The sequence below is a fragment of the Sinohyriopsis cumingii genome, chromosome 11 (genome assembly GCF_028554795.1).
Source record: "Sinohyriopsis cumingii isolate HCF-2022 chromosome 11, ASM2855479v2, whole genome shotgun sequence".
NCBI lineage: Eukaryota > Metazoa > Mollusca > Bivalvia > Unionida > Unionidae > Sinohyriopsis > Sinohyriopsis cumingii.
In genome coordinates this window covers 51,715,968-51,741,563 of record NC_142971.1, presented here as the reverse complement: position 1 = coordinate 51,741,563, position 25,596 = coordinate 51,715,968, and the positions used below count along the sequence as shown (strand labels likewise).

Here is a 25,596-nt window from a genome sequence, read left to right as displayed (position 1 = left end):
TTATTTCAAATTACTTGGATTCAAAAGGATTAATTCTTTTTTTCCCTGGAAAATATGTGTGCTCATGTGAAATTGTTGAACAAGGACAGCTTTTATACTGGAAGTTGCTTGTTGTGCTATTTGGAGTTATTTCAAATAACTTGGATTCAAAATAATTCTTTTTTTTCCTGGAAAATATGTGTGCCTATAAGAAATTGTTGAACAAGGATGGCTTTTATAAAAATGTATTCTGATTTTCAAAACCAGAGTGCTATTTTTTGTTTTTACAAGGAATTGTAGACTTCAGCACCACAGATTACAGCATAGGTCATTGTTTTCTGTCTGGATTCTTCATCGGAACTAGAACTTGAACTCATTAGAACATTTTTTGTTATTAGGACTTCAAAAATTTTATTCTTGGATTATTTTTGGATTTGATTCTTAAAACCTTATGTTTATAGTTTTTATATTTCTGCAGAATTTTCCAGGAAAATAAATTATTATATTTTTTTAAAGCTTGTTGGTTTCACTCTTTCTTGTGTTACTGTTTATTAAAGCCTAAACACGTAACATAAGAAAAGTCTAATAGCTTTACTCCAACTATACTTAATCTGATGTCCTTTTCTCAGAGGTCTCGCTAGGATTTTACAATTAGGAGTCCAGGATTCTTACTTTACTAAAATTAGGAGTCCCTACAGCAAAAGTTGCAGTCCTCTTCTATATGCATATTGGGCATACCTTAAGTGGCTAAATGTCCAGATGAGACACACACTTTCTTAAACTTAGCTACTGTTCCATATAAACTATCAGTTCTATCAACTTTAACACTCTTATGAATCTCATTAGTCTTCATCAATTTGCCCCTTAACCCCAAAATACTTATCCAAATTTGCAAAGGGTATTTTGTCCAAGTCTTGACTTGCCTTGGTTTCAAGGTCATATGCACTGCTTATTCTGCTACACTAGGAAATGAACAAGAAAATAAAACTAAAGTTGTTCACTTGACATACTCTTATAATGACCACATGTACATCTCTGGGAATTTCTGCCTCTGAATTCAGTACAATTTCCCACTAGTTTAAGTCTTTGAACATGCTGCCCAGCTATTGCATTATGTCATTGTAAATATCAGCATAGTTAATAGGATCAATTGATCAACACATTTTCCCACTCAGCACAGTGGTTGAATGTAGGACTGGCAAGCCATTGAATTTGCCACCCAGCTATTGTATGTGTATGGAGACTAATATGTACGTGATTTTGTGCACCCCAGATATAAAAAAAATGTGTCTAAATAAGTGATTAAGCGTTTCCGAGACATCTGAATCAGACAGAAGGCAGTGGATGCATTTTTATTACCATGCAAGTTTTGTGCAGTTTCTATAGCCATGCTGCTTTTCTGTTTTTTAAAATGACAGGGAGAAGTAGGCTATTGTCAATCAGTATTGTTATAAGACAGTTTTAGACATTGCCACCCAAGTGGTATGATCCAGTATAATTTAGATTGAATGTTGTGCGCTCTGTCTTAACAAAGTTCTGCATATTGGAGAAAATTGTCCCCTCCCAGCTCCCAGCAACAGTAATGAATTGAGCATTATCAAGGGTCATTAAATGTTTAGAATGAGATTGGTGTCCAGAGGCTGCAGCTCCCTGGTCAGTGACCTGGGTCAATTTTTTTAGTGAGGTAAGGGGTGTTGAGGCCCCCTGAAGCCAACACATTAATGGTATTTACATCTGAAACCAACTTAATACTTCTACTGGCTTGTTTTGTACAAAAATGGTGAAAAAAAATTGTTGTAACCAGATCTAAAATTTGTGCTAAATATATTGAAAACATGTACAAAAACAATACTCACAATAGTTTTTAGTTTTAATATGTTGAAAACACATGTACACAAATAAAAAGAATGCAGGAGGAAATTAAGAATGTGCATGGGAGTATGATTTCTGTATATAATGCACAAGGCTTAACATAATTGAGTGATAAGATGTAACCTCTGCATTATCAACCACCTGGCCATTGCTGTAAATGCAGACAGCAATCAATAATGTTCTTTTGTGCAGAATTATGAGAGGGATGACTCACTTGCACTTACCATTGAACCGACTCTGTGAGCATTAACTGTATACCATTTACCAGTACCATAACCACCAAACTGTACAGCTGTGGTCCATACCAAACACTGCAAATTGGGGTACACAATGTGCCAAAATTGGTTCTAAATATTTCTTGAAAGAAAGCCATGAATTTTTTTTCTTCAAGGATAAAATATGAAAATAGGGCTAAAGAAGCTGAGTAACGCTATAAATTATGGTCTTTGACCTCCCATGATACAAATTGATTGGTACAGTGCTGAAAATTAAATTGAATGTGAAATAATTATTTTTTTAAATTTAATCAATAGTATGTTATTTTTTTTAATTGAAATTTTATTACTGTTAAATTTTTTAAGGTATGTGTGAATTTTCAGCTCCATATGATAAGTATTTGTCAAAAAAAATTAGAGATAAAAGAGATATACCCTTCTGATGGAAGAACACTTCTGTACAGTTCTTAGACCATATTTATTTGTCTTCTGTTTTATGTGTAGGCATTTAACAGTATGCCACATTGACCATAAGGGATAGTTTTATGTGTATGCATTTAATCGTGTGCAACTTTTACCCTAAGGGATTGACCTCTATCACTCCTTGCTGCATATGAGCCCTATTTTTGGTTTATTAAATCTTGCAAGGTTTCTTTATAGGTTGACCAGCTCCTTTTTGTAAACAAAGTAGTAACCAAACAGCATCTGCATGACTCAGAAAGCAGGGACATTTTACATCTTACTCTTTTCATTAAGCAAATACAAATTTTATTCAGTTTCACAAGTTCCCGGTCTGCCCATTCATAATTATTATAGTGAGTAACTTTACCATGTAAAAAGTCGCACAAATACACAATTCAAGACTGATTGTTTGAAAGATACATAATCCTGTTTCTCTTAATCAATATATGCTTTCATTGCATCAATACATTCTTGTATTAAATTAAAACATGAAAATAATTTGAAAGTACTTTAAATAATAAGCTTTCTGTATAAAATTGAATGCATTTATTACTGTTAGTCTGTGAAGTTTGCCTAGAAAATTGTTTGGAAGTAGAGCGTGTATTCAGTATGAAGGGTTTAAGAAAAAGGGCCCCTTACTGGTCCAAAATCTATGTTCCATTTGAGAAGTAAGGAAATAATCCACTTTCCCATGACTGCAGTTTTCATCCCCTTCACATGTCCCATAAAGTTTTAAAAATTTGAAGCAAAAGAATAAATCGTCATATCTGTAATGCAGAGCAATGATGCAACTGTACACTATATACCTAAGCCTAGCCTTGGTTATTTACATGAAAATTTTTACTGGGTTGTACAGTATCTTTTAGAAAACATCTAATAACTAATTCAATTTTTTTTAAAAGTTTACGTTAAAAAATTGAGAAGAATGTGTGAATAAAAAAAAGATATAAAAAAAATACAAAACCACATAAGTTCTTTGTTTCAATTTTTAGGGAAAGAACTCGTTTGATTAAGCATATGAACATACATCATGGTTTGATTGTCACAACATATTCCTGCGCCTTGGCAAGCTTGTTCTTTCTGTCACTTGGAACAAATCGCATATAGTTTTGTCTATTTAGAGTATGTTGATTGGATGTTCTTAAAGTGATTATTTTATTCCGGGCATCAAACCTGTATATGTATGTAATTACAGTGATTATTTTACTTCCAGCATCTTGACTGTATATGGATGTAATTACAGTGGTTATTTACTCCCAGTGTCAAACCTCTATTTGGATGTAATAATAGTGATTATTTTACTCCCAGCAACAAGCCTGTATATAGATGTAATTACAGTGATTATTTTACTCCCAGCATCAAGTCTGTATATGGATGTAATTACAGCAATTATTTTTACTTCCAGCATCAAGCCTGTATATGGAGCACAGCATCCACCTATTCAGGAAAAGCCAAAAAGGTAATGTATTATCTCCATGAGTGGAAGATAACTCAGTAACTTTGATGCCTCAGCAGTGTCATTTGCCCTAAGATTATTTAATAAAGCTTTCCTCTCTCACTCCTGAGGTTTACCTTGAAACAATAGACAAACATTCTTTGCTTAAGTTTTTTTTTGCAAGGGTCCACCATTTAGTTGTCTTGGGCATCCTTGGGACTCAGTTTTACAAAATTTCTTGCTATTTTCAGCATAGAATGTCCCATAATTATAGTTTCAGAATTCTCATTAGAAGACTGAAGAGTCCAAGGGATACCATAATCCTTTAACATTGAGAAAAGCAATACTTTATTTCAGAAACTTTGATTATTTTCATGGTAATACAAATGTTTATATCTGTTTCTTACAGTTCTTCTTAGTATTGTATTGTTGGCACCATTTTTTATGCCATTTGCCCATCACAGGAGACAAAAATTCCAACTAGCCTATCAAGGATGCTTGCCAGTAGGTGGAAATGGTATCTAAATTGGAATTTCCCCTTTATTATTATTTCATGTACAAATTGGGCCACTTTCATTAAGTTTCACTTCCTTATCTGTCATTTTTTAGTTGCCCTGTCTAGCTTGGCTATGTAATTTTCATCCCCTGCATCAAAAACTGATTTTATAACCAAGTGATGCATTTTTAAGACAGGTGTTTGATAAGGTATGGAGACTGTGCATCAACATGTTCATCTGTCACATTGTTTATCTATTCATCACTAAAATCATTTCTATGCCATCTAATATTTCTGTGTGTAATTTTTGTGCATCTTCTATAAGTTGTAATATGGTAAACATTCTTTGGAATCAAAGCCAAAATTAGTGTCATGGTCTGTACACAATCTTACTTAAAGGTAAATTTACGATATTGCAAACCTTTGAACAAACATGATAAATTCCATTCAGTAGGATTCCATTATCTTGGCATTGACCTAAAAATAATTCCTTTATATTAATCCCTTGGTTTAAGGTTCAATTGTAAAGATATTTATATTAGTCTGTTTTGCAATTTTGGCCAACTAAGTAGTGCGAACCCTGCAAAGAAAGATGGATCCATAAAAAGTGGAAAGCTGGATGCATTTCATGACTTTGAGAACAAAACGCTGGATGCGTGGGATGATGGTGATGATGATCTCATCACGATGGCAAACATTCAGATGTCATTAAAAGATGTCAGATCAACAGCCAAAGCTGTGCTGGATAACCACAGTCGACAGGTGAATGCTCGGTCTCAAGAAGAACTCAAGGCACGTCTGAAAGGTAATTTTACAGAAGAACTATTTCAGCTGAAATGAATATTTTACAAAAATTACAGTTTGGCAAATTTTCTGATTGGAAATAATTGGTATTGGAATATCGATTTTAGTATTTATATTCAGACATGTCCACTAGTAATGTACCTCCAGAGCTAATAAACATTTGAGATGACCCCCATCATACATTTTGTTATTTAGCAACCAAACTGTTGGACCAACACATTGTTCTCCACCTCTAATTTTATTTTTCTGACATCACTGGGGAATACCACCAGTAACGTCAGAGAAATAAAATGGAGGTGAACAAATTGTTGGTCTACCATGCTATGTACATATAGACAACCTGTTGTCCTTTAAAGCTGATTACTTGACCTAATTACTTGACTTAACCTTGGACTAACCCTGTAGAGCTAATATGGGAACACTTTCATAAATGACACTCTGAAAACTGTCTTTTCCAACTGTCATACAGTGAATACACATCTCATCCTATGAATCACCTGTATCATTGACACTTTGCCGTTTCCTCAAATAGGTAAGATAACATTATGTGTTGATAGAATACTTACACAGATCAAGAGTTGCTCACTAAGTTCACAAAGAATTTACTGTTATAGTTTTATAATTTTTCCCTACTATTTCTAAGATGATACAAAAATTGCTGCGCATGCAGGATGATATTTTTGTTGTTTTGTTATTGTAGTAAGATTAGTAATTTAAAACTCATATTCAGACCTTACAATATTTTTAACATTACTAATCTTAGATCAGAAGAGTTATGGGAGGACTTGTTTTCTGGTGTCCGTCTGCCCTTGAGCACAACTTTGTTATCTCTATTACTCCTAAACTACTTGGAGGATTGTCATTCAACTTTACACACACGTTCATTGCAAGGTCTAGTTGGTCCTAAATGAAAATAGCAAAGCTTATATATCTGCTATGGCTGACACTGGTGCCATCTTTAAAATAGTTGTGTTGTTATTCCTGGAGTTCCTAATGATGTCTAGATGGTCCTAAATGATAGCAGATATCTTGAAAATCTTGTTGTAGTGACTCCTCGTGAACGGAATGTCATATCAGTATGCGATTTTCACCTGAAGACTTATTGACTTCTTATGATGTGTTCTTGGTTCTAAATGAAAAAAGTTCTTAATTGGTGTTTTCACCTGAAGACTTCTTATGGTGCCTAGTTGGGTTTTAAAAATACCCAAGCAACATTGCAATGATCTAATATGCAGTATGACAACCATAGTGGTGATTTTGAAAATCACATTCCTCATAGATGGAAAGTCATATAAATATTGGGTTTTCACCATAATACGTGATGTTGTATTTAGTACTAAATAAAAATGGTGTGAGTATGACTACCATGGCAACCATCTTGAAAATCATATTATTGCCACTCCTCCAAAATGGAAAGTCAAGTCAGCATGTTCTCACCAGAAGACTGATATGATAGCTAATTGGTCTTGAATGAAAATTGGTCTTGAATGAAAATGGGTCTTGAATGAAAATAGTGCCAGCCTGACTGCAGATATAGCTGTCACAATGAACGTATTGAAAATCTTGTCACTAATTTTCTAGAATGGATGGTCATGGTGTCAGCAGAAGTTTCTACTGGTATCTTGTTTGTTCTAAATCAAAATGGTTCTATTCTTGCATCTACTATGAGAGCTACAGTCATTGATTTGGTTATACCGTTTTATGGAGAGGGACAAATTTGAGTTGAGTAAATGGAGTACATATTGAAATAAGATGTTGTACTAAAGTGGTGCAAGGCTTCAGCGGGTTATGTATTTTTCATCAATGCAGGAAAATAGTTTTGAGAGGATCCCTCAAATAGTTTTTCTCCTGCATTCTCCATTTTCAATAGCTGTCACTAATTATGCAGATACACCAGTCACAGCCTGAATGAAAATGACATAAGAAATCACTTTTTAAAAGTCATCCACCATGTTTTTATTTTAGAAGGGTTATACGGGTTAGTAATTCAACTACCAAGAAGACAAGACAAGTCTATACCCACATGAGTGTAGATGTAGTTGTTAAAAATCTGTCTTTGCTGTGCCCTCTTATTCAACCCAAGTCTGTGTTAACAATGGTTAAATAGCTCATGATGGCATCACAATGACTATTCAATGAAAATTAAATGCAGGCTATGGATATTTGAATAGTGAGCAAAGCTGTTTGCTTCAGCACTAGGAACCAGTCTTTTTTGTCTCAGTTGTGAAGTATAGAACTATGAGAGACACACCGAATATAATTGCATATAAGCTGGCCCCACTAACAAACAGCATAGACCCTAATGCAGTTTGTTAGAACTAATCAGTTGAACAAACAGTGACTCTGATCTGCATGCTTATTATACACTGGCACTATCCAAAAATCTTTATTGTATGGTACTTTGGTCCATCTTGCATTGTTCTGTTTATTTATAAAAATACTGCTCATATTTGTTGAGGTTCATTTTGGACAGTGAGAGGATGATTCTTAGAGGTAGCATAGTATAAGATCAATGTGCACATAATTTAGAGATCTTTTAATAAACAACAAGGAGATGAGAAAAGTTATTTAGAAACATTTTATTAGAAGAAAACGAAAGATGAGGAAAGTAGCCTAAAGAACAAAGGCAGAGAGGAAATTAGATCCAATAAAATCATTGACTGAACACTGTAAATATCTCTGAATATCTTTACCAGGTAGTTCAGCCCTCTCCTCTACAATTGGTTCCAACAGAACAGGCCCAGGGGTGGGTGTGCGGTTGAACAACACATGGCAGCCCCCAAAGCAGATGCCAATACGCTACACACAGCCATCTCAAGAGGAGAGAGATGCCAGTAAATTGGAAAAATTTAAAGCTGTTTTGGCTGGTCCAAACACAGATTTAGGTTTGTAGCATGTCAATATTTCTAGTTTTCAGCCATTGTACACCGATAGTGATACACAAGTGTCACATTATGCCAGTGTTGGTATTGTTGCTTATGCTTAGGTTGTGTGTGAAGGTTTACGGTTTAACATGGCAGTTGTCAGATCTAGCATTGCACAAGACCATCTGTAAATTTATTAGACCACTTAGTACATTTATTAGACCATCTGTACATTTATTAGACCACTTTGTTAGACCACTTTGTACATTTATTAGACCACTCTGTACATTTATTAGACCACTTTGTACATTAGACCATCTGTACATTTATTAGACCACTTTATACATTTATTAGACCATCTGTACATTTATTAGACCGCTTTGTACATTTATTAGACCATTTGTAAAATTATTAGACCACTTTGTACATTTATTATACCATCAGTACATGCCATTTACTTAGACTGAGGAAATCATATCTGACAGGAAGGAGGCAAAAGGTGCATACTTACCAGAGGTTGTGCTATTTTAGGTTTGTGTAACCATGTGTTGATTATTAGTAACATTAAGGTAATTTAATGAGTTTAAACTTACAGCTGGTCAAAATTACTGTCTTCCAACAGTAATGGTGAATTTTCTAAAGCTGTTGGATTTTTATTATTTTTTTGACATGAGCACATGATTAGTACAGTGGCCTGTTTCCTGAAAGAAACAAAACCCCAACCTAAAGACAAAAATAGCCTGGTGATGACTCAGAACCCAACTTGTACAGGGGCTAAAGCCTACATCAATGCTGGATACTTGTACACTTGTGTAAGGTTTGGTTTGGTTTGGTGTTTTATGACACTGCAACACAAGTAGGTTTTTTAATGCTGAGGCATTGGGTGTAAAAAGCATTGCCCCAGTACACCACGGTAGATGAATCACTGTGGCCACTTGTTTACTTGCCCCAGTACACCACAGTAGAGGAACCATTGTGGCTACTTGTCTGTAAGTGGTGTCAATAACTTAATATTTTTATATATAGACAACAATATTTTTTTGTCATTGTGGTATTGGTCATCTGAAAGTTTGGTACTCAGCAGAAATGAATTGATATCAATGGTTAATTTTTTTCTTCCTTGTGTATGTAATTAGTAACATCATAGAAATTAGCCATGTAATTCACTTATATGTGAAATGATACATTCTGAAATTGACAGGTTTAGATATGTCAAAAAAGCCAAGGTACTGTGGATGTCTACTATGTTGCTTGGATTGATAATATACAATGAAATATTCTTGCCCTTTTACTCATTAACTTGAATAATATTTAATCTTCGTCAAACAGAAGACTTTGAGTAATTATCTTTTTGTTTTTTTATCTGGTTTAAAGATATACATTTATTATGTCAACAGATGAACTTAGAAAACTCAGCTGGTCTGGAATTCCAAAGAAAGTTCGTCCTACAGCCTGGAAAATTCTCTCAGTAAGTACCATTATGTAACACACTTTTGTATGTACCATTTTATAACACATCTCTTTGTAACATCTTGCTGTAAGTACCATTATGTAACATACATTTGTATGTACCATTATGTCACATCTTTGTATGTACCATTATGTAACACACCTTTGTATGGACCAGTTTGTAACACATCTTTTTGTAACATCTTGCTGTAAGTACCATTATGTAACACCTTTGTTTGGACCGTTTTGCAAGACATCTCTAATATATACAAATTTTATTATGGACCAATTTGTAACACATCTCTGTGTGACATCTTGTTCTAAGTACCATTATGTAACACCTTTGTTTGGACCATTTTGTAAGCACATATCTCAGTGACATCTCGCTTTAAATATGATTATATAACACACTTTGGTATGTACCATTGTTTAACATGTCTCTATAAAAACCATTGTATAATAAATCTATGCGAGTACCATTTTGTTACACATCTCTCTGCATTGCATTATATAATACATCTCTGTGTAAGTTCAACTATGTTACATATGTTAACATTTACGTTTAAATGTTATGCTACATTGTTACATTTTTGAAACAGAGTCATCCTTGACTCATGTCTGTAAGTGGCCGAGTGGTCTAAAGCACTCACCGTTCTGAGTCACTGCCATCTCACCTCTGTTTGCGTGGGTTCGAGTCCAAGACTCGGCTAGTGTGGGTATGTGAGAAAACCTACCAGTAGCTTCTCGTGGGGCGGTGGTTCTTCCCTGAGCTTTCCAGGATTCTTCCTCCACAGTTATACTGGCCGCCATGTATAGCCTATTTTGTGCTGAAAAATGGCGTTAAACCCTAGAACAACAACAACAACATGGAACACACCAGCTGCAAGATTTTCTCTGTAATTACAATTATGTAACACATTTACAGCAAGATTTGAAATTGATTGTACCTAGCATTGAATATGCGCTGCATTGAAATTCTAAGAGATATATAGACAATCTTATATAGGTGGTAATTAAAAATAAAATGTACTAGATAAGTTTCAAACTTGCAGTCCAAAAGATTGAAATCATCCAGCATAAAATTCACTAATTGTATTGGTATAATAAAATGACTCAGAAGTACTCTGATGTCTTGTACTATCTGCTTTTTTATTGCAGCATGACATGAGTTTTGGCTCTTAGATTGGTATTTTCACTAGTCCTAAAAAGCAAACTTAAGTATGCCATAATCCCCTCAAGACTAGTTTGTTTTTTGAGTCTCAAACTTTTCATTCTTTAATATCCTTTTTTCACCAGTAAACTGAAAACCCTCAACTCCAAAAACAATAAGAAATTTGGATCCCAAATTAAAATTGTATCCTTAAAATCCTGCCATAAAATTGAAAGTCACATCATACTTGGATATGTAATTTGGTAGCTAAGTTCCAGACATAAAAATTAATTACAGTTAGCGAGTACTGTAGTAGGCTTATATGTGAGGCAAAGACTCGGAAACTGTCCAGAGAGCTTGTGATGTTAAAACAAAGCTTGAGACACGATCAGACACTGATTATGGTTAACAATAGACCAATCTCACTTCTTTGCACTATAAAAAAGAGCCATCTTTTAAGGTGAAATATTAAAAACTATACCTTTGTAGATAAGACATTTAAGAAAGATTATGTACCTACTTTCATAATTACTATTGATGATATTCATGTTATACATGATCAAAAAAACATTTTTTTGCCTTGTTTTTATAATTAATTAGTAAGGTTTTATTAACGAGGCATGTGTCCATTTGATACTTTGTTGACAGAGACTGAAAAAACAGTGTTTTAAAGCCAGATTAACTCAGTCAATTTTCAGAGGCGAAAAATCGATACATAATACATTTGCATTTGAATATCTATATTATTTTTATTCACTTGCACAAAACAATATCAGAATGACAAGCTCAACATAACGTTGAACTGTCTTTTACAGGATTAAATTAGTCTTATCAGTAAGTATAAATCTTTGCCAAAACCTGTCTTGAAGAAACGTGGGGAAATATTTACAATAGCAGCATCATTTGTTTGGATATTCTAAAGATAATCGAATTTTACAATAATAAATTTAAAAACAACAGTGATGCAAACAGGAATTGTTTTAAAAATGACTGCAAATGTGACAAGCTGAATGATTTTGTGTGACAATGGTTTAGCCATGCTGGGACCAAAAACATTTTAATTTCAGATCAATAATATATAATATATATATCTCTCTCTCTCTCTCATCATATAAGTGCTTAGAAAAATATATTTTTATCACATCTTTGAAAACCTCAATAAACCCAAAACTTTTAAAAACCAAACTTTTAGGGGGTTCCAATAGTTTTTGGTGTTAGTGCATTTTACTGTACATATCTAAGATAGGTATAAACTGCTTTATTTTGTTTCAGTTGTAATCAATAAATCATACTGTACTATCAGGGTATAACTTGCAACTTTTGTCTTTTGTTTATCTTCATCTGAACAAAATGGGAAGAAAGTAGACAATTGTGGTTTTATGTGTGTAATTTAGATTTTTTAACGTAGCTTTAACAATTTTTCAGTCATATTGCTACGATGTCTGCAATGTGGCAATGTATAGTGATATCTTGCACTGGGGCATTATGATGCAAATGTGTAGCATGATGTCCCACCCAGTCAGATTATCCTAAAACCAGGCCGACCAGTCCTAACACTAACCTCTTAATGCTGTGCGCCAAACGAGGCAGCTGTTAGTACCATTTTTGTAAGTCTTTGGTATGACACAGCCGGGGATTGAACCCACGACCTCCCGCATCTGAGGCAGACACTCTAACCACTAAGCCACCGAAGCTGTATAAAGTAGACAAGTATGAATAGAGTCAAATCAGTTGATTTAAGCAGCTGATTATGGCAAAGGAGTTTTCTTAAAAAACAAATGTCTTGTTGAGATTTGTAGTTGTAAGCTTTAAATAGATAAAGTTAACACCCATCAAGTGAAATACATGAAAATGGTGTCTTTACTTAGGAAATTCTGTCACAGTAATTTACCATCCATGCTTTGAGGACTGCATTAATACTAGTGGTAACTGAAATCACTTAGTATTGTCATTTAATAAGAGGTGACAATTCATTTCAGTGAAAAGAACACATTTATTGGATCCAGATTTAAAATTTCAGGGTTTGTCCAGTCATTTGTGTTCTGAGTTATGGTACAAAGTCACTGCTGACCACTAGTTTAGCATATTTTTAAAGGTAATGATAGCTCCAATAAAGATTTGCTGGAAAAATTACCAGAAAATTGCATGGTGATGTAATAATCCTTGACTCTTGTGCAGACTAATAATTGTGTACTGTTTTCCCCTTTTTGATCATGGTCTTACTTTTTCATCTATTAGTAGCTTTCATCTTCTCATCATACTTTAAGAAGCCACCTAAAATTAAAACGTAAAGGCTGCATGAATACAACAATGTAACAAAAAATGTATGAGTTGTAGAAGTAGATGGGTAGGAGTTGCACTAGTTGCCACAAAGAAATGTTGTGGCACTGCTTATTTCATTCATACAGTATTTTCAGTGCTGTAAGGTAGATAAATATTCCATAAATTTTTTATATTTCCTTTTCTCTGCTACAAAGAAAAGTACTGGACAGAATCAAGGATAAATAATGTACATCGATGGAACAGTTAGTAACCATCAGTTTATAAAGTAGGTTTTTATAGCCAGCTGCCAATAAGCGTGGTTCTGTTTGGGTTCCCCAAGAAGGTATTTTCTGTACCTGCCATTATCCCACTAATTTTTACAAATCTCCATATTTTGATTGTTATATGCAGATACAAGTGCAGGAAATGTCCCATTATACAGGTACAACACTGCATTGGTTATAAAACAGTATCCCATTATACAGGTACAGCACTGCATTGGTTATAAAACAATATCCCATTATACAGGTATAACACTGCATTGGTTATAAAACAATATCCCATTATATAGGTACAGCACTGCATTGGTTATAAAACAATATCCCATTATACATTACAACACTACTGATTATAAACAGTATCCCACTATACAGGTACAACACTGCATTGGTTATAAAACAATATCCCATTGTACAGGTACAACACTGCATTGGTTATAAAACAATATCCCATTATATAGGTACAACACTGTATCGGTTGTTAAATAATATCCCATTATACATTACAACATTGCATTGATTATAAAACAGTATCCCACTATACAGGTACAACACTGCATTGGTTATAAAACAATATCCCACTATACAGGTACAACTGCATTGAATAAAAAAACTATCACATTATACAGGTACAGCACTGATTTTGTTATAAATCAATATCCCTCGCATGTTTCATTTGCTATCTTCCAGGGTTATCTTCCAGCTTCTTTAGACAGAAGGCAACCAACCTTGGAGCGAAAGAGAAAGGAATATTTTGGTTTTATTGATCAGTATTATGCTACACGACATGATGAGATGCATCAAGACACCTTCAGACAGGTATGTATAACTCTGCTACAGATTTGTACTGGCATTGCTATTGTTGTAATCGGTTAGAAATGTCAGTCTAAGATATTTTGTAATGTTAACATCCGTGTCTAAACAGTTTTAAATTGTTCATGAGATTTTGATGTTTTACATTTATATTATCAACTTTTGCTTTCTTGTCTAGGTTATTATTCTGCCTGAGTTATTGATTTAACTGTTATATTAATTCTACGATGGTTATAAATTCTTTTTCTATTGCCGTTTCATCACTTAATTCTTTTCACCATTCTTTTGTCGCAAGAACATTAACTCCTTTGTTATCCCATCACAAACTGAGTTGGTAGGGGATATTGGGATTTTCACCCACAATGTCTTGGACTGAATTTCACCATCACTTCAGCAAAGAAACTTATCCATACCAAATTTAGGTCACTATGACCGATCTTGCATGTTTTAATGATTTTTGTATTTTCATCTGTTAAGTCATTACACAATTATTATCTTGGACTTTATTTCACCAACATGTAAAATGCTTGAGTGATCTATGTGTTTTCAGTTGTTTATTTGTTACATCCTCAGAATCTTTGACCATATTTCACCAGCACTTGTGAAAATTCATAAGAAGATTTGCTTAACTAAATATTTTGGAGTCTTTTTTACCTACTCATGAAAATCAGTATGTAGATATTTCTTGGCAGAAGTAATCAAACCAAACATAATTAATGCTCTGTGCGACCTTATTTGCCATGCTTTAGTGGGTATTGTATTTTCAGCTGTTCATTACACCCAATATCTTTGACCTTATTTCACCTACACCAATGAAACTGGTATGTGACTGCATCTGAGAGATTTTAACTGATTTCATGCTTGTATGAGTTTTTAATCTTCAGCAGTTCATTATTACACCTTCAGTATCTTGGACCTTCAGTCATGAAAACTGTTTTGTGGGTACATGTTAATGAGAGTAACTCAGTTATAGTGCCCAATGCTCCGTCACTGAGAGTATATTCACACTTGAGTAACTTTTTAGTATTAGCTATCTTCATAGCTATTTTGAACAGATATTGTCATTAAAGATGTATTGAGAGTAGTTTGTGCATTAGTTAATCCATTCACAATCTCAAAATGGGATAATTCTTAAAAGAATATAAAGTGTGTGTGTCATTCTATCCATTCTCTTTCTCAAATCAGTAATTTCTAAAATAATGTAATTTTGAGTATCAGTCTGTCCATTCTCAGTCCCACTTTTATTCCATGCATTTTTTTGATCTCAGATAAGTAATTTTATAAAAACTATGCTTTTGTATTTGTATCCACTCATTTACTCAAAGTGAGCTTATTTTAAAAACGAAATATAAATCATGATTTATGAGGCATTCTGTCGTTTTAAAACATTTGTTTCTATCTGTCTTATTTAATTTTCTGTTTAATAGATTGTTCTAATATCATAATACTTTTGCTATATTATACTTTTTCGTGATGCAAAGTGGGAATTACCCATTAACCATAACTGAAAATAGATTAATACTAAGGTACTCTATGCGTTGGTTCCTGGAAGAGAATCTTAGATTTCATATTTAGGTATGCAAGTACTCAGATTAAACTTGTTATCCTTCACTATATGGAATTTTCACCTTGTTTTGATGTCATCATGCCGTGTCAACAAAATTGTTGATACACTGTGCAGTGCCACTTAGCATGATGTAGTGCTACGTCTCAGTAAGGGTCTTTACTTGTCTTGTTCCAACATGAAGACACTGATTGAATTATACAGTTGTCACTTGTTGCAAGCATAACAACATTATTCAGTGCTTTTTATACATTTAATATCAAATGAACATCGGTTGTAAATCCTCCCTGAACAATTTTTGTAGGTTTCCTGTCAATAGCTATGAAGTGGTAAAATTTTTAGAGCATTGATCACAAAGTGCAGTATCAGCACATTTAGTTGAAATGAAAAGGAAATGAAAAGCTTTTCTACTATTTCAGATACATATAGATATTCCTCGAATGAATCCTTTAATTCCTATATTTCAACAATTATTAGTTCAAGAAGTGAGTATTGACGTCTTGATATTACCTTTCATAATGGGCATGCTTCCTTTGTTATCCATGTCTCCTGGTTGGCATGAAAAATCTGAACACTATTTCTGGGTCAAAAATATGAAAGAAAGTGAAGTTTGCAAAACTATCCAGGGTTGATACAGTGATATTAGAAAGGATGATGCTTTAGGAACAGTCTTGAGAAATACCTTATTACATGTGTACAAGCAAACCATTGAGTACAATGTACACCCAGATCCAGAATTTATTTTAGGCTGTCATTGCTTGTTGATCCTTATTTTTTATCTTAGGCACAAGAAAGTTGCCTCTAGGGTTTTTCTATAAATGTTTAATCAACATGTTTAAGAAAATTAATAATCTAGTGCAGCAGATTACTCATTGGGATTACTGCTCTTGTAAGAATAATAATCATACAGTTTGATGTGTGCAGATGTTTGCCAGAGTACTCAAGAGGATTGTTTATTAGGATTACTATTCATGCAGGAATTATGATTATACACATCTTGTTGTGTGCAGCTGTTTGCTATTGTATGTAGGGATTACTCACCAGGATTGCTGTTCATGTAAGAATGAATATGCACAGTTTTCTATGTGCAAATGTTTGCCAGAGTATTCCTGGGGATTACTCTTTTGGATCACTGTTAATGTAAGAATCATGAATACACAGTTTGCTGTGTTCAAAAGTTTGCCAGAGAACTCGGGGTATTACACATTAGGATCACTGTTTATGTAAGAATAACAATTATACACAGTTTGTTCTACACAAATGTTGGTACACAGCAAACTGTCAAACACTTCAGCAGATCAGAATTAACACTTTTTGATGTATTTATATTTTCATTTGACTGTCATGGACCATGATCTGTTTGACCATCACATGATGGCAGATCTGTTTCTGTGGTGTAGGCATTTGGGTGTTCATTGTGCTCTTTAGAATTTGGTATCACAAATCAAAAAGATTTTGAAATTTAAAATGTCATAATGTGTGGAAACTTTCATCGAAAAATCTCCTTGTTGGAGATTCAGTAAATTTAAAACTAAAATCACTGGTAAAACTGTGTCTGCGCAAATCATGAATTCATTTTGCTCCAGTCCTGTTAAGATTTTTCATTTTAGTTGAAACCTTTGTTTTTGTTTCAAATGGTCTTCTTTGGATTATTTATTTAGACAGATGCATTGTACTAATTTACAAACACAAAAATTAAAAATCTGTTATGATAAAGAAGTCCATTTGAATAGCTTCAGGTCTTTCCAATATGTCTGCACAATTAAAAGCAGCTTTTTAAAAAAAAATGACTTTTCATCCTGTTGTTGGCAGTAACAATGATTCTTTCAATTTCTTCCAGTTTTATACTGTGCAAAAACTTGTCATAATGTTAAATGTAACTATCAGGTAGTTTCTTTGCCATATTTTGCTGCTGTTGTACTTATGTGTTTTGCAGACATGTTAGAACACCAGCTAGGAAGAGGTATCATCTGTACTATTCTTATGTGCATGTATGTTATTTGCAGTGACTTGCTTGTTTTACAGATATTGAAAGATATCCCTCGAATGACTTCATTAGCTCATTTGTTCCAACAAAAACCTATTCAAGAAGTGAGTACTATACATGTAAAAATGCAGGGGTCGGCCTGTTGATCGATAAAATCTCATATTTTGCCAAACAGATTCTGGTCTAATAAAAAAATGAGTGCATTTTGGTAACTTAATTTGTCAAAAAATACTGATCTGGTAAGAAAACTGCATTTGGCAAGTTGTTTATTCAAAAAAGATATGATGGATCAGATACTGAGTAGAATGTGCATGGGCCTGGGTTGTGGCAAAAATATATATTCCAGCTGGTGAAAAATATAATCAGTTTGGCAAAATCACAAGAATTTTTTTTACAGTAAAAGGCCTACCCCTGAGAATGCCAAATAGCATCAGTATACTTGTAATGTATCTTCATTATTAATACCATCTCTCATGAATAATCCATAACATTCATGGGCTATTTGGGTTTTGTAAAGAGAAATGTCTAATTACTCCACAGAATTCATTTCTTCCATGAAATGGGGCTTTATGGGAATAGATAATATACACATGTACAGGATGCCATTTTAAATCTGTTTGGTGTTATGGTTTACTTCACTGTAGTCCTATACTGTCATTTGATTCATTTTCATTGGCATCAGAATTCATGGTTTAGCAAAAAATGAAAGTTTTAGTTTTACTTAAAGGTCAAATAAGAAAATATTCAAAAGTAAAATTTTTCATTCATTTTTGTAACAATATACATTAAAATTTGTTTTGATTTTAAAATGTACCTCCACTGAATTTTTGAAATTTACCACAGAAATGAATGAAGAGTTAGAGTGTTAAATAGTCAGATAGTTCAAATATACAACCTGCATTACCTCACTTCATTGAGGTCCAGTTTGCCGTTATGTGTGCGATCATACTAGAATGAGCATGCATTACTTTACAGGTATATTGATTGAATGGTCGTTTGAAATAAAACTTAACAACCTTTTTGGTGCAGCATTTTTTGTAATACCACCTCTCATGATTAATCCATAACAATTGGGTTATTCAACCCATAACAAGAATTTAAGGCAATCACTATGGGAACAGTTATGCTATGAGACCAGGCACGGCATTTGAGCAGGGGGCATTTACAATTGTAAAGCTTGTGATCAAAAACAGAAACGATAAGAGGTTTTATTTTTATTTTTAAAGGAAGAAAAGCAATGAATATGGATTATTGAACTTGTACTGTGTCCATCTGGAAGTTTCATAAAGAGCTTGGCTGCTCCTTCTAAATATTCTTCCAGGCATATTACATTAAATCATTGCAGAAGGATTTAGACATCAATTTTAGGCAATCACTATGGGAAAAATGAGAAAGAAAAGAAAGATATTGACAAATACGTCATCTACTTTCATAGGGTACAGAAATTTTAATTGAAAACATATTTCTTCACTTCAGCCATTGGTTTAATATTAACTTAGATGTTGAGTAGAAAATGGTGTACAGTTACAGTGAACAGTTATGCTAGGAGGCCAGGCACGGCATTTCAGCAGGGGGCATTTACTATGGTAAAGAACTGCAGTTTGTTTTTGAAGAATCATTGTATAAAATTTTGATCAGAGTGGTTATTTGATGTATGTATTTTATCTTTTTGACTTGTATAATATAACATGTTGAAAATTCTTCCACTGCCTATTCTCCCAATAAAACCAGATTACTCTGCTACATTGAAATGTACAGTATTTTCATTGAGTACAGTATTTTCTTAATTCTTCCAACATTTGTCAACATTAACAGTTTTCATTTTCTTCTCATTATTTATGACTATTATAACTGTAGATAAAGCATTAATGTGTTTAATTTTTGGAATTTTCACAAGATCACTGTTCATTACATAATCAAATTCCCTACACTGTAATCTCTACTTTAGTAAGGACTTGGGTCTAGTGATCGTCACTTCAGTACAGAAGTTGCAGCAAATTAGATAATTTCAGGACATTATGTAAAGATTGATCATATCCAACTTTAGGGATTTCTCCTTTGAATACATTCAACAATCACATTAACATCAGGAAAATGCTCCACTATCTCTTGAATTCAGCAATCATAGAAAGGTAAAACAATGCATCATTTGCATCTATATTCCATAAAGATAAAGGGAAGCAACTCTTCCCAGCCCTTTCTCATACCTCCTCTTACCACCACTAGGTGGTTGCGGTTGTTTACCAGTGTATGCTTATACAAATCACATCATACCTACACTTCAAGAAATCTAATTTTGTGGACTTTACAGCCATCCATTGAAACATTGGTATATTATTGATATTAAAGATTTATAATAAATGTTGCAATTATTTTTTTACATTGTGTTGATATTTATATGGATCTAGTGGTTTTGACTACATGTTCCAACACACTATAGTCAGTACAAATTGTTTGTTGTTTTAGCATAAACCTTGGACACTAATTTGCTTATTCAAGTGATAAGCATTGTTATTTCCAAAACATTTTTCATTATTCTTGTATTTCAGAAAATTGTCCAAGACGTCAGTGAAATCAACTAAACGTAAAAGGTTTAAGGGCAGTGAAAACACACATGAAACTTGTCTTGCATGTACTATATGCTCATATAGTGACTACATATAGTGCATGTGAAGTACCGTGGAACACTTTATTTTTGTAGGTTTTATATTTTGCTGTTGGGTACAAGATACCTATTCATGGGTACCTAATATGGTGAATCCATTAATTTAAAAAAGAGTATAAAAGCCTATATATCTATAAAATATCATCATGACATTTATTCCGGCACATTTGCTGGCAAATGGGTTTAGTCCATAAGTTGATTATGTAAGTTAATCATTGCTAACATTGGACTTAAATGCAAAGATCTTGAAGAAAATGATGACTTCTTTTTTACACAGTCATCTGAGATGACACATTTAATCCCATTATTGTAATCTTAAATAATTAGGTTCTCAGGTTGTTAGGGATTAGGCTCTTAAACAAAGTCCATGACTGTAGACCTCTTTATCTCGAAACAATCTCTACCTTATATAAACAGTTCTGCCAAAAGTGAGTTTCACCTCCAAAGTATAAACAAAATGCAGTATCAGTCTTTGATGTTTTTTCAAATGCATTGCAAAGAAAGGTTGGTCTCTCACTTAAAGGAAAATGGAATTATACCAATATTTGTTGCAGCTGCATGTATGGATACGTTACAATTCATAGATTTAGTTGTTATCAGCTCTTATTAGGAGGAACTCAATTATTCAACACAGGTGATTGATCAGTTATGTTAACTGGAGGACAGTGCAGATGTACCTTCAGATCATGTCTGGATTGACCTGAAAACAATTCACTCAAAGTGGCCTATTACAACACGATAAAGTTGCACTTCCGAGAGATCAGATTTAAGTGGACTAAAACAGGACTGATCTGCTGATTTTTTTAACAATGATGATTGCAAAAATGTATAAGTGCTTTTGGGAGATAAAGGACACAGTGAATCTGTTTTTATTGCTATAAATAATAAAGAGTCATTACAATAATACACGAGGTGTCATGTACTGTAATTGCAGTGCTATTAGTATTGTTCTACATTGGAATGTTTCCTGATAATGAATGTGCAATTCTAAGTTATTTTGGAGTGTTTTTGGATTTAATTTATCCAGCCCCTTTCCCTATTGACTTCCCCTTCCATGATGGTTTTACCATCAATCTGGAGAAGGAAGAAATTTTACAGCTTTGGTTACTGCTAAACAAGTTGTTGGTGTAGGTTTTTGCAAATAAATTTTCAATTTGTTTTTTTACTACAAGGCCAACTGGAATCTCAGATAAGTCATAGATCTCAGTGGACTCAACAATATCATTCAGACTTTCAATAATAAAGAATGCATACTTCATTCCACTTTCTACCTTCTTGTGCATGTTCCTTCAGGTTTGGTTTCTAGTGAATCATTTAATAATTACTTGCTCTCCCATTCATCCTTAATAGCAGCCAGAAGGCTTTCACCAAGTTCATCAGCGGTGTCATCTCTCTATCGGTGTCATCTCTCTATCTTCCAGTTGACCTCAGCTGCAGTGATGGCGGTGTATCTTGACAACATCTACCAAAAGCACATGGTAGTTTATCTTTGGTTAAAACCAGAAGGGATCTTCTTTTCCTTTTTTAGTCATTGGGGGGTTTCTGATCAATTCAGACAAATAAGAATTTATTCCATCCCACCATTTCATCCATCTAGGCATAGAATTATTTACAAATCTCAGTCTTGTTTGCTTTCCTCAGTTGCATCCAACATGGATTATTGAGCCTGGATAGCTGCTTTCTGTCAGGGAATGGATTTTGGCGAGGTTTTACAACTCCTCGAACTACTCATTGTGATGGTAGATTTAATTCTCCTCAGCTGTCTTTTCATGTGCCCTCCACAAATGGCCCTGCTAATCAAATGGGATCACTTCCCTCTGTGTAGGGCTCATAAAATCTTGATCTTGAATGAAGTAGCAGTACAAATAACAGTGGCTCATAGCAGAAATTCCTTTATAAAAGCCTCGACCAGAAATTACCATCTGTATAGACAACATCATATATTGCCAAGCTTTGACACAGTCCTGGTGAATGGGGGCTGCAAGAATTGCCTCACTTCATCAACATCCTAGAAATGTAAGCGACAATAAAAAAAATGTTTCATTTCTGGAAGAGCCAAGTATATGGAAAAGTAGGCCTTATTATGTTGGGCAGTTCTTTGGTGGTGGCCAATATCTCATATAGGGGCAATGAAATCTCCAGATCCGTGTGTACTGGTTTTGTAATTTTTCTGCTGGTGCATACAGATGAATCTAACTGCCCAGGTCAGAATATTCTGGGCCAGATCATTGCCAAGAATTGGCCAGACCCTTCACACAGACTTGTTCATGACCCAGCAATCTTTCAGCTGATTTGTTCACTTTGGGACCACTTGATAATTGATCTGTTTAAGACAAGGTGGAATCACAAACTGCCCACTTTCATCTCCCCAATCCTGGTACCATTGTCATGGGCATTAATAATCAGCTGTGAGAGGTTCTTGGTCTATGTCACCCCCACCCTCCATGTCTTGGTACCCAACATAATACAGACAGTGAGGGGACAAAAGTAGAAAGTGGTCCTGATAGCTGTTCTGAGGTGAGACAAGGCCTGGGTGAATTAACTGCTCAATCTAGTGATGTTCCCAGAAAAATACCCCTAAGACACAACCTACTCAGATGGCCATGGTCGCATTTGTATTTTGTCCATGCCCCAACAGTCTACTCCTTTGTGCCTAAATATTTTCATGAAAGCCTTGTGAACAAAACAGTTAACACCTTCGGTCATGGAGAGAATCTCACAAGCTAGAAGGCCCTGCATTTTGAAGGTGTATGAGGGGAAATGGCATTTTGTCAGGAACTGGTGCATTAGCAACATCATTCCTTTGAATCTCTGACTCACAGAATTTGCATACTTTTTCTAGTAGCTCTGTATGGAAAAATAGTTATGCTAATAATGATTAAAGCCTACCATTCCATGCTCCCTGATACATTCCAGCATCACGGTAGAACAGATACAGAATGTAATAAGGATTAATAGACATTCTAGCCGTTTTCAGACCAAAATTTCTCACCATGTTTCCCAAGTGAAATTTATTGTAGGTACATGTACTGACATGGCTAAATTCAAATCAGTTTGAGCTCTCAGCTGTCACATCCTTGAAGTGGCAATCATGTAAAACCCTTTCTTGATAGCCCTTTCTTCATCATGTGGGGTCAGTGAGTGGCATGCCCTTTTTGGTAGACCCAACTATCTACAGTTCTGTGATCTGGATGATGTAACCAGGCATTATAAAGTAAAGGAAGTGATTTGGCAGGACCAGGTCTACATACTAAAACACTACATTAAACACTCTGAAACGTGCTGGGGAGGATGGTGGCCACGATGCCTCTTACTTCTGGTCAGTATGGGGAAGGAAGATACAACTATCATAATCCTAGCAACATGTCTTAAGTGGGTAATAAGAGTTCTCTTTACAAGCCTCAAGTTCGAACAGAATCTGGCTCTGTGACATAATGGTGGCACTCTACAGTTTTGTATTTTGCATAGGGTTAGAATTTTAAAGAAAAAGAATTTCCCTGGCTTTCCTCACTGGTTATACTGGCTATTTAAAAAAGACTTTGTATATCTTAGGTATAGTTCAAAGAACCTTTAATTCCCTTTATTTTGGTATATGATTGATGGGTGTAATATGGGTTATAGAGTATACAGCTTGGCCTTACTCCAGATGTGCACCTTTCAAAAAAGTGCTAGCTCCACTTGGTCATTTTCACTTCTTGAACTTGAGAGGTAAATTATATAAAAAAAAGAGCCGATAACTTTTTTTTACATTTTATATATTTGGTAATTCATTCATTGCACTTTCAGAAGCTGGTATTGTCTAGTCTGGCAAAATTCATTTTCCCTATTTTAATAGCTGCTATGGATATTGTACTTTAGACTATTTCAGGCTGGGGTTTTTTTTAGCACAAGGGAGCAGTCATTTTAGTCAATAGTTGCTTAGATCATGTACAGTTTCCAAAAGTACAATATCCGAAGAAATATCATCCACATTACATTAATGTAGCATAGAGGTATGCCAACATTCTCTCCATTATGCATGTTTTAAATGCAAACAACTTCACCTTACATACGTCACTTTCTCAAAAGTACATAATAACTGGTGAGCACCCCCAATAGATGCAGTTATCTGGCATGCACAGTCACCCTTAAGTTTCTGTCTGCATGATCTAGCTTCACAGAGACAATAACTGAATCTGGTAGGTCTGGTGGTTGCAGCCAAGAACATCAATCAACCAGTCTGAATTAAGTACAGTGTTATCACAAGCATGGAAGAGTGCTTTTGCTGGATTCGCTTAGAAAGAAAGAAAGGTCATTAAATCCCTCTTTCTCTTACGCACGTACTTTTGCCACAGTGACTGTCAGTGATGCTGTTTTCTTGGCAGTGCGGTTTACTTTCCTACATGAAAGAATCCTTATTCACTCCATGGTAACAATGGTAGAGGTAGCATGCTTAGCATTGCCTCCTCACATTATCTATATTCGTAATGTTGTTCAGGGCATGTATTCAAAGAAGAACGAATATTTTTTTTGTAAATTATGTTTCTCTGAGAATACTTGCCCAATTATATTACTAATGAATCATCCACCACACCCCTGTGATTATGAGGTATTCTCAAGTAAAACTGGTATGCAACCTTAGCCACCTATTTGTCGTATTGGGAGGTAAGGGTAATAGTTGGGAAGAGTTTCTTCACTTAATCTGTATTCCATACAGATGGGGAAAGACACAATTTTCATCTTTCCATGATTGTGGGATTAGAGAGGTAGTTGCATTTCTTTCTAATATTAATATGAGTAGGTAAGTATTATTGGACAAACGTAATTTACTAAACAAAATTCTTTTAACAAGAAGAATTATTAACTAATTTGAGATTAAATACAGCACTCCTAACTATAACGTGGTTCCTGCATTTTGTTATTACATGGTTCCTTAGAAGATGATCTCACTATAAGGTGGTATGGGTTCCATGTTTTGATGAGACTTCGCTGTAATTGAGGTACTATTAATATTGTTAAGTATTGGAATTAACGATTGGAAATGATACATCTTTATTGTCAGTTGGAATTAAAACAATTAATGAAGCGAAGACAGTATATGTTCTTATTTAGATGCACTGTACAGTTATTATTTATATAGCATAGATGCACTGTACAGTTACTATTTATATAGCATAGATGCACTGTACAGTTATTATTTATATAGCATGTAATGATTCTGTGAAAGAGATATTTCACGTGTAAACAGCAAAATGTTGGAATACACATATGTAACATTACACTATAATGATTACTGGACATGAAATAGATATGACAGACTGT

At 34.3% G+C, this 25,596-nt stretch overlaps 1 protein-coding gene across 1 annotated transcript in view; it reads left to right on the top strand.

The window, feature by feature from the left end:
* Positions 1 to 3,137: 3,137 nt before the first annotated feature.
* LOC149788448 (TBC1 domain family member 22B-like) overlaps positions 3,138 to 25,596 on the top strand; it is a 61,538-nt gene continuing 39,079 nt past the window's right edge. The window contains exons 1-7 of the mRNA XM_089973516.1: positions 3,138 to 3,196; positions 3,742 to 3,987; positions 5,029 to 5,264; positions 7,960 to 8,148; positions 9,525 to 9,595; positions 13,957 to 14,085; positions 17,669 to 17,734. Coding sequence (XP_089829642.1) covers positions 3,138 to 3,196; positions 3,742 to 3,987; positions 5,029 to 5,264; positions 7,960 to 8,148; positions 9,525 to 9,595; positions 13,957 to 14,085; positions 17,669 to 17,734 — 996 coding nt within the window. The remainder of the gene's footprint in view (positions 3,197 to 3,741; positions 3,988 to 5,028; positions 5,265 to 7,959; positions 8,149 to 9,524; positions 9,596 to 13,956; positions 14,086 to 17,668; positions 17,735 to 25,596) is intronic.